The sequence below is a fragment of the Eptesicus fuscus genome, chromosome 13 (genome assembly GCF_027574615.1).
Source record: "Eptesicus fuscus isolate TK198812 chromosome 13, DD_ASM_mEF_20220401, whole genome shotgun sequence".
NCBI lineage: Eukaryota > Metazoa > Chordata > Mammalia > Chiroptera > Vespertilionidae > Eptesicus > Eptesicus fuscus.
Window position 1 is genome coordinate 14,146,738 of NC_072485.1, and position 10,948 is coordinate 14,157,685.

Genomic DNA, 10,948 nt, shown 5'->3' on the forward strand with positions numbered 1-10,948 from the left:
CCTTCAAGTCTCCGCCCCTTTCCCCGCCCCCTGCCCGCTCAGGGAGGAAGCGGCCAGGCCATAAATGCAGTGTGCTTCAAGGCAGCACAGCCTTCAACCACAGTGGGGCTGGCTCCTGCTTCTCGCACCCTTGACCTCCTTGGCTCTGCGTCCCCGCTCAGGGCTTGGGCAGTGTGGCTGAGGCGCTGCTGAAGGGGCCAAGGCTTGGTTGGGAGCGGAAGCCAGGAGCCAGGGTTGCCCGTGGGAGCCGCGCCTGGAAGCATGGATGTGGGCGAACTGCTCAGCTACCAGCCCAACAGGGGCACAAAACGTCCCCGGGATGAGGAAGAGGAAGAGCTGAACAGGCCCAGGAAACACGCTGGTCCTGGAGAACTTGGCCGCTTTCGGGAAGAGGTAACGACGGTGGGAAGAGCGGCGGAGGAGGCCCCCAAAAGGCTGCTTCCGATTAGGGACAGCGAGGGGGAGGGGGGAGAGGAGGAGGAGGAACCATTGGATGCAAGCTCCGTGAAGAAGATGATCCTCACCTTTGAAAAGAGATCGTACAGAAACCAAGAGCTGCGCGTCAAGTTCCCAGACAGGCCCGAGAGGTTTATGGAGTCCGAGCTGGACCTCGATGACATCATTCAGGAGATGCACGTGGTAGCCACCCGGCCAGACCTGTACCCCCTCCTCGTGGAGCTGGGCGCCGTTCGGTCTCTCCTCGGGCTGCTGGAACACGACAACACCGACGTGTCCATAGCTGTGGTCCGTCTGCTGGAGGAGTTCACGGATGTAGACGCCCTCCACGAGGGCGAAGAGGGAGCAGAAGTGCTCATCGAGGCTCTGGCGGACGGACAAGTGGTGGCGCTGCTCGTGCAGAACCTGGGGCGCCTGCAGGAGTCGGTGAGCGAGGAGGCGCAGGGCGTGCACGACACCCTGGCTCTTGTGGAGAACATGGCCGAGTTCCGGCCCCAGACGTGCGAGGAGGCGGCCCAGCAGGGCCTTCTGCGGTGGCTGCTGAAGAGGCTGAAGGCCAAGATGCCGTTCGATGCCAACAAGCTGTACTGCAGCGAAGTGCTGGCCATCTTGCTGCAGGACAGTGACGCCAACAGGGCGCTGCTTGGGGAGCTGGAAGGAATCGACGTGCTTCTTCAGCAGGTGTCCGCCTTTAAAAGACGCAATCCCCGCACTGCGGAGGAGCAGGAGATGATGGAGAACCTGTTTGACGCGCTCTGTTCCTGCCTGCTGCTCGGTTCCAATCGGGAGCGCTTCCTGAAGGGCGAGGGTGTTCAGCTGATGAATCTCATGCTCAGGGAAAAGCAGGTGGCCAGGAGCAGCGCCCTGAAGGTGCTGGACCATGCCATGCTGGGGCCCGAGGGCTCCGACACTTGCCGTAAGTTTGTGGACATTCTGGGCTTGCGAACCATCTTCCCTCTCTTCATGAAGTCTCCCAAGAAGATCAAGAAGGCGGGGAGCACTGAGAAGGAGCACGAAGAGCACGTCTGCTCCATCCTGGCCTCCCTCCTGCGGAACCTGAGAGGGCAGCGGCGAACCCGGCTGCTCAGGAAATTCACTGAACGCGGCAGCGAGAAGGTTGACAGACTGATGGAGCTGCATTTTAAGTATCTGGAGGCCGTGCAGGTGGCCGACGAGAAGATGGAAGGGGCGAAGCACCACAGGCTCCTGCGAGGGGAAATGCCAGACAGCGACTCAGAAGAGGACTTGTACCTCCGGCGCTTGGACGCGGGGCTCTTTGTCCTGCAGCACATCTGCTACATCCTGGCGGAGATCTGCAATGCCAAGGACCCCCAGATCCGGCAGAGGGTTCACCAGATCTTAAACATGAGAGGGAGCTCCATCGACACGGTCAGGCACATCGTCGAGGAGTACGCGGAGAGCCTCGGGGACGGCCGGAGCCCGGAGTTCCGCGAGAGCGAGCAGAGGCGCATCCTGGGCCTGCTGGTCAACCTCTAGAGCCCGCCCTGGGCGGCACCCACACTCTCAGGGCCTTCCTCCCAGTTTCTTCTGGGCTCAGTGTGACTTCCCGACACAGCGAACCCGTGTTTTGTGTGGGTTTTTTGTTTTAAATAGTACCAAAGAGTGTAAAACATTGTATTACTGTGGTACTCTACCCGTTTCCACGTAGATCGTTAGGAAGGGTTGTTCTAATGAAAGGGTCTGGGCTTGGCAACACATATATTAAAAGGCCTAAAGTTTTCTCTTGCTGTAGAAAAAAAAAAAATCAAAAATTAAAAAAAAATAAATAAAACCTTTTAGTGTCGTCTCATGTTCTTAGCATGAAATTCAGTCTCCTGATCATGACCCACAAGGCACTTTGAGGAAACTCCCTCCTCTGTCAGGCGCTGTTAGGAGGCTTTTTGTAACAGGGTTTAAGGGGGAGCAGGGCATGTAGAACTCCAGCTCTCGTGGACTCTCAGCCAGTAAGTAGAAATTACAAAGGCAGACACGTGCAATACAGCGGGTGCTAAGAAAGGGCATAATGAGGAGGGGCTGCTTACTCAGACCGAAGGGGACTTGAGCGACTCTAACAAAGTGACATTTGAGGCCTGAAGAATGAGAAAGAATTGGATGAGGAGCGGGGCTGGTGGCCTGACAGAAAGGGGGAGGATTGGGCACTTTGAGGCATAAACATAATTTTTGTGTAATTGGAGACAGTAAAGATGGGCTGTGGAGGATGCTTATAAATATTGCTCTGGTCTGAATATTTGTGTCCTCCCAAAATCCACAAGTAGATTTCTAGTTTTCAAGGTGATGGTATTAGGAAGTGGGGCCTCGAGGAGGTGATTGGGTCATCAGGTGGAGCCCTTATGAATGGGATTAGTGCTTATATAAGAGGCAGGGGAAAGCTCGCTCACCTCCTTCTGCCAGGGGAGGACCCACTTACAAGGCGCACTTAGGAACTACAAAGCGTGCCCTCGCGTGACAACAAATCTGCTAGCGCCTTGATCTTGAACTTCCCATCCTCCGGAACTGTGAGAAATAAACTTGTCGTTTATAAGCCACTCAGTCTATGATTTCCCCGCCTTCACCACAGAGCCTGAAAGACTAAGACAACATAAACCCGAAGGCCCGATGGCCAAAGGCTAAGGGGAGTGAGGGATAGACTTAACACCCTTTGGAGAGAGAGACTAATTCCAGTCACGGGCCTTCAGATGCTCTCTTTGACTTATTCTTTCCCAACGATGGACTCCTTTCTCCTACAAACAGCCTTTTGATGTTTCTTGGGTTTAAACAAGATCATCCACTTTCCAACGGGTCTTGCCTAAGCCGATAAACAGAAGCCCAAAGAGGGAAATCCGATCACCACCAGGTTTTCACCCAGTCAGAGTTGTATGGCCTTGGGCGATATACGAGGACTTTCTGAGCCAGCACTACTCAACACATACACAATGGGAGCAAGACACAAAAAGAGCCACCTCTGTAGGTTACATCCTCTACCACACACATTAAAAAGATAAAGAAACGTGTGAAATTAAGTTTAAGAGTTTATTTGAGTCAAAATGTCACTTCAATACGTAATCGATAGAGGCCTTAAAAATCCAGTGAGGCTTTAGCCAGTTTGGCTCAGTGGATAGAGCGTCGGCCTGCGGACGAAGGGTCCCAGGTTGATTCCGGTCAAGGGCACGTACCTTGGTTGCGGGCACGTCCCCGGTAGGGAGTGTGCAGGAGGCAGCTCATCAATGTTTCTCTCTCATCGATGTTTCTAACTCTCTATCCCTCTCCCTTCCACTCTGTAAAAACTCAATAAAGTATATATATTTTTTTAAAAAACTCAAGTGAGCCTTTTTATTTGACGTCATGGTACATTTCAATTTAACCTAGCCATATTTCTAGTTTTCTTTTAAAAAAATTGTTTTTTCCTAAATGTATTTTTATGGATTGCAGAGAGGAAGAGATAGAAACCTCAATGATGAGAGAAAGCCATTGATACAACGTCTCCTGCATGTCCCATCCTGGAGATTCAGTCTGAAACCCAGGAATGCGCCTTTGACCTGAAGTTAAAAGCAAGACTCTTGGATCCCCAGGCGGACACTCTACCCCCTGAACAAACCCTCAGGTACCCTTTAGCCACATGTGGTTGGTGGTATAGTACTGGAGAGTGCAGTTCTATATCTTAGCTTCCTCATCTGTGAAATGAGGATAACATCTCCTAGGCCACTGGAAGGACCAGGAGAGATCTCTTCCTGGGAAACCCCTGCATCCCGCCCTGCCCTGGGGAAGTCCCCAATCAATCTAGTTTCTCAAGGTCTTCTCTCTCCTGGCCCCGCCCTCCTGCAAAGGGCCCAATAAATGTAGTTCCCCAAGGTCTTTTCTCTCGTGGCCCCGCCCCCTTCAAGTCTCCGCCCCTTTCCCCGCCCCCTGCCCGCTCAGGGAGGAAGCGGCCAGGCCATAAATGCAGTGTGCTTCAAGGCAGCACAGCCTTCAAACACAGTGGGGCTGGCTCCTGCTCCTCGCACCCTTGACCTCCTTGGCTCTGCGTCCCCGCTCAGGGCTTGGGCAGTGTGGCTGCGGCGCTGCTGAAGGGGCCAAGGCTTGGTTGTGAGCGGAAGCCAGGAGCCAGGGTTGCCCGTGGGAGCCGCGCCTGGAAGCATGGATGTGGGCGAACTGCTCAGCTACCAGCCCAACAGGGGCACAAAACGTCCCCGGGATGAGGAAGAGGAAGAGCTGAACAGGCCCAGGAAACACGCTGGTCCTGGAGAACTTGGCCGCTTTCGGGAAGAGGGAACGACGGTGGGAAGAGCGGCGGAGGAGGCCCCCAAAAGGCTGCTTCCGATTAGGGACAGCGAGGGGGAGGGGGGAGAGGAGGAGGAGGAACCATTGGATGCAAGCTCCGTGAAGAAGATGATCCTCACCTTTGAAAAGAGATCGTACAGAAACCAAGAGCTGCGCGTCAAGTTCCCAGACAGGCCCGAGAGGTTTATGGAGTCCGAGCTGGACCTCGATGACATCATTCAGGAGATGCACGTGGTAGCCACCCGGCCAGACCTGTACCCCCTCCTCGTGGAGCTGGGCGCCGTTCGGTCTCTCCTCGGGCTGCTGGAACACGACAACACCGACGTGTCCATAGCTGTGGTCCGTCTGCTGGAGGAGTTCACGGATGTAGACGCCCTCCACGAGGGCGAAGAGGGAGCAGAAGTGCTCATCGAGGCTCTGGCGGACGGACAAGTGGTGGCGCTGCTCGTGCAGAACCTGGGGCGCCTGCAGGAGTCGGTGAGCGAGGAGGCGCAGGGCGTGCACGACACCCTGGCTCTTGTGGAGAACATGGCCGAGTTCCGGCCCCAGACGTGCGAGGAGGCGGCCCAGCAGGGCCTTCTGCGGTGGCTGCTGAAGAGGCTGAAGGCCAAGATGCCGTTCGATGCCAACAAGCTGTACTGCAGCGAAGTGCTGGCCATCTTGCTGCAGGACAGTGACGCCAACAGGGCGCTGCTTGGGGAGCTGGAAGGAATCGACGTGCTTCTTCAGCAGGTGTCCGCCTTTAAAAGACGCAATCCCCGCACTGCGGAGGAGCAGGAGATGATGGAGAACCTGTTTGACGCGCTCTGTTCCTGCCTGCTGCTCGGTTCCAATCGGGAGCGCTTCCTGAAGGGCGAGGGTGTTCAGCTGATGAATCTCATGCTCAGGGAAAAGCAGGTGGCCAGGAGCAGCGCCCTGAAGGTGCTGGACCATGCCATGCTGGGGCCCGAGGGCTCCGACACTTGCCGTAAGTTTGTGGACATTCTGGGCTTGCGAACCATCTTCCCTCTCTTCATGAAGTCTCCCAAGAAGATCAAGAAGGCGGGGAGCACTGAGAAGGAGCACGAAGAGCACGTCTGCTCCATCCTGGCCTCCCTCCTGCGGAACCTGAGAGGGCAGCGGCGAACCCGGCTGCTCAGGAAATTCACTGAACGCGGCAGCGAGAAGGTTGACAGACTGATGGAGCTGCATTTTAAGTATCTGGAGGCCGTGCAGGTGGCCGACGAGAAGATGGAAGGGGCGAAGCACCACAGGCTCCTGCGAGGGGAAATGCCAGACAGCGACTCAGAAGAGGACTTGTACCTCCGGCGCTTGGACGCGGGGCTCTTTGTCCTGCAGCACATCTGCTACATCCTGGCGGAGATCTGCAATGCCAAGGACCCCCAGATCCGGCAGAGGGTTCACCAGATCTTAAACATGAGACGGAGCTCCATCGACACGGTCAGGCACATCGTCGAGGAGTACGCGGAGAGCCTCGGGGACGGCCGGAGCCCGGAGTTCCGCGAGAGCGAGCAGAGGCGCATCCTGGGCCTGCTGGTCAACCTCTAGAGCCCGCCCTGGGCGGCACCCACACTCTCAGGGCCTTCCTCCCAGTTTCTTCTGGGCTCAGTGTGACTTCCCGACACAGCGAACCCGTGTTTTGTGTGGGTTTTTTGTTTTAAATAGTACCAAAGAGTGTAAAACATTGTATTACTGTGGTACTCTACCCGTTTCCACGTAGATCGTTAGGAAGGGTTGTTCTAATGAAAGGGTCTGGGCTTGGCAACACATATATTAAAAGGCCTAAAGTTTTCTCTTGCTGTAGAAAAAAAAAAAATCAAAAATTAAAAAATAAATAAATAAAACCTTTTAGTGTCGTCTCATGTTCTTAGCATGAAATTCAGTCTCCTGATCATGACCCACAAGGCACTTTGAGGAAACTCCCTCCTCTGTCAGGCGCTGTTTGGAGGCTTTTTGTAACAGGGTTTAAGGGGGAGCAGGGCATGTAGAACTCCAGCTCTCGTGGACTCTCAGCCAGTAAGTAGAAATTACAAAGGCAGACACGTGCAGTACAGCGGGTGCTAAGAAAGGGCATAATGAGGAGGGGCTGCTTACTCAGACCGAAGGGGACTTGAGCGACTCTAACAAAGTGACATTTGAGGCCTGAAGAATGAGAAAGAATTGGATGAGGAGCGGGGCTGGTGGCCTGACAGAAAGGGGGAGGATTGGGCACTTTGAGGCATAAACATAATTTTTGTGTAATTGGAGACAGTAAAGATGGGCTGTGGAGGATGCTTATAAATATTGCTCTGGTCTGAATATTTGTGTCCTCCCAAAATCCACAAGTAGATTTCTAGTTTTCAAGGTGATGGTATTAGGAAGTGGGGCCTCGAGGAGGTGATTGGGTCATCAGGTGGAGCCCTTATGAATGGGATTAGTGCTTATATAAGAGGCAGGGGAAAGCTCGCTCACCTCCTTCTGCCAGGGGAGGACCCACTTACAAGGCGCACTTAGGAACTACAAAGCGTGCCCTCGCGTGACAACAAATCTGCTAGCGCCTTGATCTTGAACTTCCCATCCTCCGGAACTGTGAGAAATAAACTTGTCGTTTATAAGCCACTCAGTCTATGATTTCCCCGCCTTCACCACAGAGCCTGAAAGACTAAGACAACATAAACCCGAAGGCCCGATGGCCAAAGGCTAAGGGGAGTGAGGGATAGACTTAACACCCTTTGGAGAGAGAGACTAATTCCAGTCACGGGCCTTCAGATGCTCTCTTTGACTTATTCTTTCCCAACGATGGACTCCTTTCTCCTACAAACAGCCTTTTGATGTTTCTTGGGTTTAAACAAGATCATCCACTTTCCAACGGGTCTTGCCTAAGCCGATAAACAGAAGCCCAAAGAGGGAAATCCGATCACCACCAGGTTTTCACCCAGTCAGAGTCGTATGGCCTTGGGCGATATACGAGGACTTTCTGAGCCAGCACTACTCAACACATACACAATGGGAGCAAGACACAAAAAGAGCCACCTCTGTAGGTTACATCCTCTACCACACACATTAAAAAGATAAAGAAACGTGTGAAATTAAGTTTAAGAGTTTATTTGAGTCAAAATGTCACTTCAATACGTAATCGATAGAGGTCTTAAAAATCCAGTGAGGCTTTAGCCAGTTTGGCTCAGTGGATAGAGCGTCGGCCTGCGGACGAAGGGTCCCAGGTTGATTCCGGTCAAGGGCACGTACGTTGGTTGCGGGCACGTCCCCGGTAGGGAGTGTGCAGGAGGCAGCTCATCAATGTTTCTCTCTCATCGATGTTTCTAACTCTCTATCCCTCTCCCTTCCACTCTGTAAAAACTCAATAAAGTATATATATTTTTTTAAAAAACTCAAGTGAGCCCTTTTATTTACCTCATGGTACATTTCAATTTAACCTAGCCATATTTCTAGTTTTCTTTTAAAAAAATTGTTTTTTCCTAAATGCATTTTTATGGATTGCAGAGAGGAAGAGATAGAAACCTCAATGATGAGAGAAAGCCATTGATACAACGTCTCCTGCATGTCCCATCCTGGAGATTCAGTCTGAAACCCAGGAATGCGCCTTTGACCTGAAGTTAAAAGCAAGACTCTTGGATCCCCAGGCGGACACTCTACCCCCTGAACAAACCCTCAGGTACCCTTTAGCCACATGTGGTTGGTGGTATAGTACTGGAGAGTGCAGTTCTATATCTTAGCTTCCTCATCTGTGAAATGAGGATAACATCTCCTAGGCCACTGGAAGGACCAGGAGAGATCTCTTCCTGGGAAACCCCTGCATCCCGCCCTGCCCTGGGGAAGTCCCCAATCAATCTAGTTTCTCAAGGTCTTCTCTCTCCTGGCCCCGCCCTCCTGCAAAGGGCCCAATAAATGTAGTTCCCCAAGGTCTTTTCTCTCGTGGCCCCGCCCCCTTCAAGTCTCCGCCCCTTTCCCCGCCCCCTGCCCGCTCAGGGAGGAAGCGGCCAGGCCATAAATGCAGTGTGCTTCAAGGCAGCACAGCCTTCAAACACAGTGGGGCTGGCTCCTGCTCCTCGCACCCTTGACCTCCTTGGCTCTGCGTCCCCGCTCAGGGCTTGGGCAGTGTGGCTGCGGCGCTGCTGAAGGGGCCAAGGCTTGGTTGTGAGCGGAAGCCAGGAGCCAGGGTTGCCCGTGGGAGCCGCGCCTGGAAGCATGGATGTGGGCGAACTGCTCAGCTACCAGCCCAACAGGGGCACAAAACGTCCCCGGGATGAGGAAGAGGAAGAGCTGAACAGGCCCAGGAAACACGCTGGTCCTGGAGAACTTGGCCGCTTTCGGGAAGAGGGAACGACGGTGGGAAGAGCGGCGGAGGAGGCCCCCAAAAGGCTGCTTCCGATTAGGGACAGCGAGGGGGAGGGGGGAGAGGAGGAGGAGGAACCATTGGATGCAAGCTCCGTGAAGAAGATGATCCTCACCTTTGAAAAGAGATCGTACAGAAACCAAGAGCTGCGCGTCAAGTTCCCAGACAGGCCCGAGAGGTTTATGGAGTCCGAGCTGGACCTCGATGACATCATTCAGGAGATGCACGTGGTAGCCACCCGGCCAGACCTGTACCCCCTCCTCGTGGAGCTGGGCGCCGTTCGGTCTCTCCTCGGGCTGCTGGAACACGACAACACCGACGTGTCCATAGCTGTGGTCCGTCTGCTGGAGGAGTTCACGGATGTAGACGCCCTCCACGAGGGCGAAGAGGGAGCAGAAGTGCTCATCGAGGCTCTGGCGGACGGACAAGTGGTGGCGCTGCTCGTGCAGAACCTGGGGCGCCTGCAGGAGTCGGTGAGCGAGGAGGCGCAGGGCGTGCACGACACCCTGGCTCTTGTGGAGAACATGGCCGAGTTCCGGCCCCAGACGTGCGAGGAGGCGGCCCAGCAGGGCCTTCTGCGGTGGCTGCTGAAGAGGCTGAAGGCCAAGATGCCGTTCGATGCCAACAAGCTGTACTGCAGCGAAGTGCTGGCCATCTTGCTGCAGGACAGTGACGCCAACAGGGCGCTGCTTGGGGAGCTGGAAGGAATCGACGTGCTTCTTCAGCAGGTGTCCGCCTTTAAAAGACGCAATCCCCGCACTGCGGAGGAGCAGGAGATGATGGAGAACCTGTTTGACGCGCTCTGTTCCTGCCTGCTGCTCGGTTCCAATCGGGAGCGCTTCCTGAAGGGCGAGGGTGTTCAGCTGATGAATCTCATGCTCAGGGAAAAGCAGGTGGCCAGGAGCAGCGCCCTGAAGGTGCTGGACCATGCCATGCTGGGGCCCGAGGGCTCCGACACTTGCCGTAAGTTTGTGGACATTCTGGGCTTGCGAACCATCTTCCCTCTCTTCATGAAGTCTCCCAAGAAGATCAAGAAGGCGGGGAGCACTGAGAAGGAGCACGAAGAGCACGTCTGCTCCATCCTGGCCTCCCTCCTGCGGAACCTGAGAGGGCAGCGGCGAACCCGGCTGCTCAGGAAATTCACTGAACGCGGCAGCGAGAAGGTTGACAGACTGATGGAGCTGCATTTTAAGTATCTGGAGGCCGTGCAGGTGGCCGACGAGAAGATGGAAGGGGCGAAGCACCACAGGCTCCTGCGAGGGGAAATGCCAGACAGCGACTCAGAAGAGGACTTGTACCTCCGGCGCTTGGACGCGGGGCTCTTTGTCCTGCAGCACATCTGCTACATCCTGGCGGAGATCTGCAATGCCAAGGACCCCCAGATCCGGCAGAGGGTTCACCAGATCTTAAACATGAGACGGAGCTCCATCGACACGGTCAGGCACATCGTCGAGGAGTACGCGGAGAGCCTCGGGGACGGCCGGAGCCCGGAGTTCCGCGAGAGCGAGCAGAGGCGCATCCTGGGCCTGCTGGTCAACCTCTAGAGCCCGCCCTGGGCGGCACCCACACTCTCAGGGCCTTCCTCCCAGTTTCTTCTGGGCTCAGTGTGACTTCCCGACACAGCGAACCCGTGTTTTGTGTGGGTTTTTTGTTTTAAATAGTACCAAAGAGTGTAAAACATTGTATTACTGTGGTACTCTACCCGTTTCCACGTAGATCGTTAGGAAGGGTTGTTCTAATGAAAGGGTCTGGGCTTGGCAACACATATATTAAAAGGCCTAAAGTTTTCTCTTGCTGTAGAAAAAAAAAAATCAAAAATTAAAAAATAAATAAATAAAACCTTTTAGTGTCGTCTCATGTTCTTAGCATGAAATTCAGTCT

At 54.3% G+C, this 10,948-nt stretch overlaps 3 protein-coding genes across 3 annotated transcripts; all 3 read left to right on the plus strand.

Moving 5' to 3' along the window:
- Nucleotides 1–261: 261 nt before the first annotated feature.
- On the plus strand, nucleotides 262–1,953 carry LOC129151137 (beta-catenin-like protein 1). The gene has a single exon (XM_054725035.1). The coding sequence runs from the start codon at nucleotides 262–264 to the stop codon at nucleotides 1,951–1,953; it is 1,692 nt and encodes a 563-aa protein (XP_054581010.1).
- A 2,637-nt stretch (nucleotides 1,954–4,590) lies between these two features.
- On the plus strand, nucleotides 4,591–6,282 carry LOC129151138 (beta-catenin-like protein 1). The gene has a single exon (XM_054725036.1). It carries the CDS (start codon nucleotides 4,591–4,593, stop codon nucleotides 6,280–6,282), a length of 1,692 nt encoding a protein of 563 aa, XP_054581011.1.
- Nucleotides 6,283–8,919: 2,637 nt separating this feature from the next.
- On the plus strand, nucleotides 8,920–10,611 carry LOC129151139 (beta-catenin-like protein 1). The gene has a single exon (XM_054725037.1). The coding sequence runs from the start codon at nucleotides 8,920–8,922 to the stop codon at nucleotides 10,609–10,611; it is 1,692 nt and encodes a 563-aa protein (XP_054581012.1).
- The last annotated feature ends 337 nt before the right edge of the window (nucleotides 10,612–10,948 follow it).

Excerpts from the sequence above, each read along its gene's own strand:
- LOC129151137 (XM_054725035.1), top strand. The coding sequence starts at position 262 with ATGGATGTGGGCGAACTGCTCAGCTACCAGCCCAACAGGGGCACAAAA.
- LOC129151138 (XM_054725036.1), top strand. The coding sequence starts at position 4,591 with ATGGATGTGGGCGAACTGCTCAGCTACCAGCCCAACAGGGGCACAAAA.
- LOC129151139 (XM_054725037.1), top strand. The coding sequence starts at position 8,920 with ATGGATGTGGGCGAACTGCTCAGCTACCAGCCCAACAGGGGCACAAAA.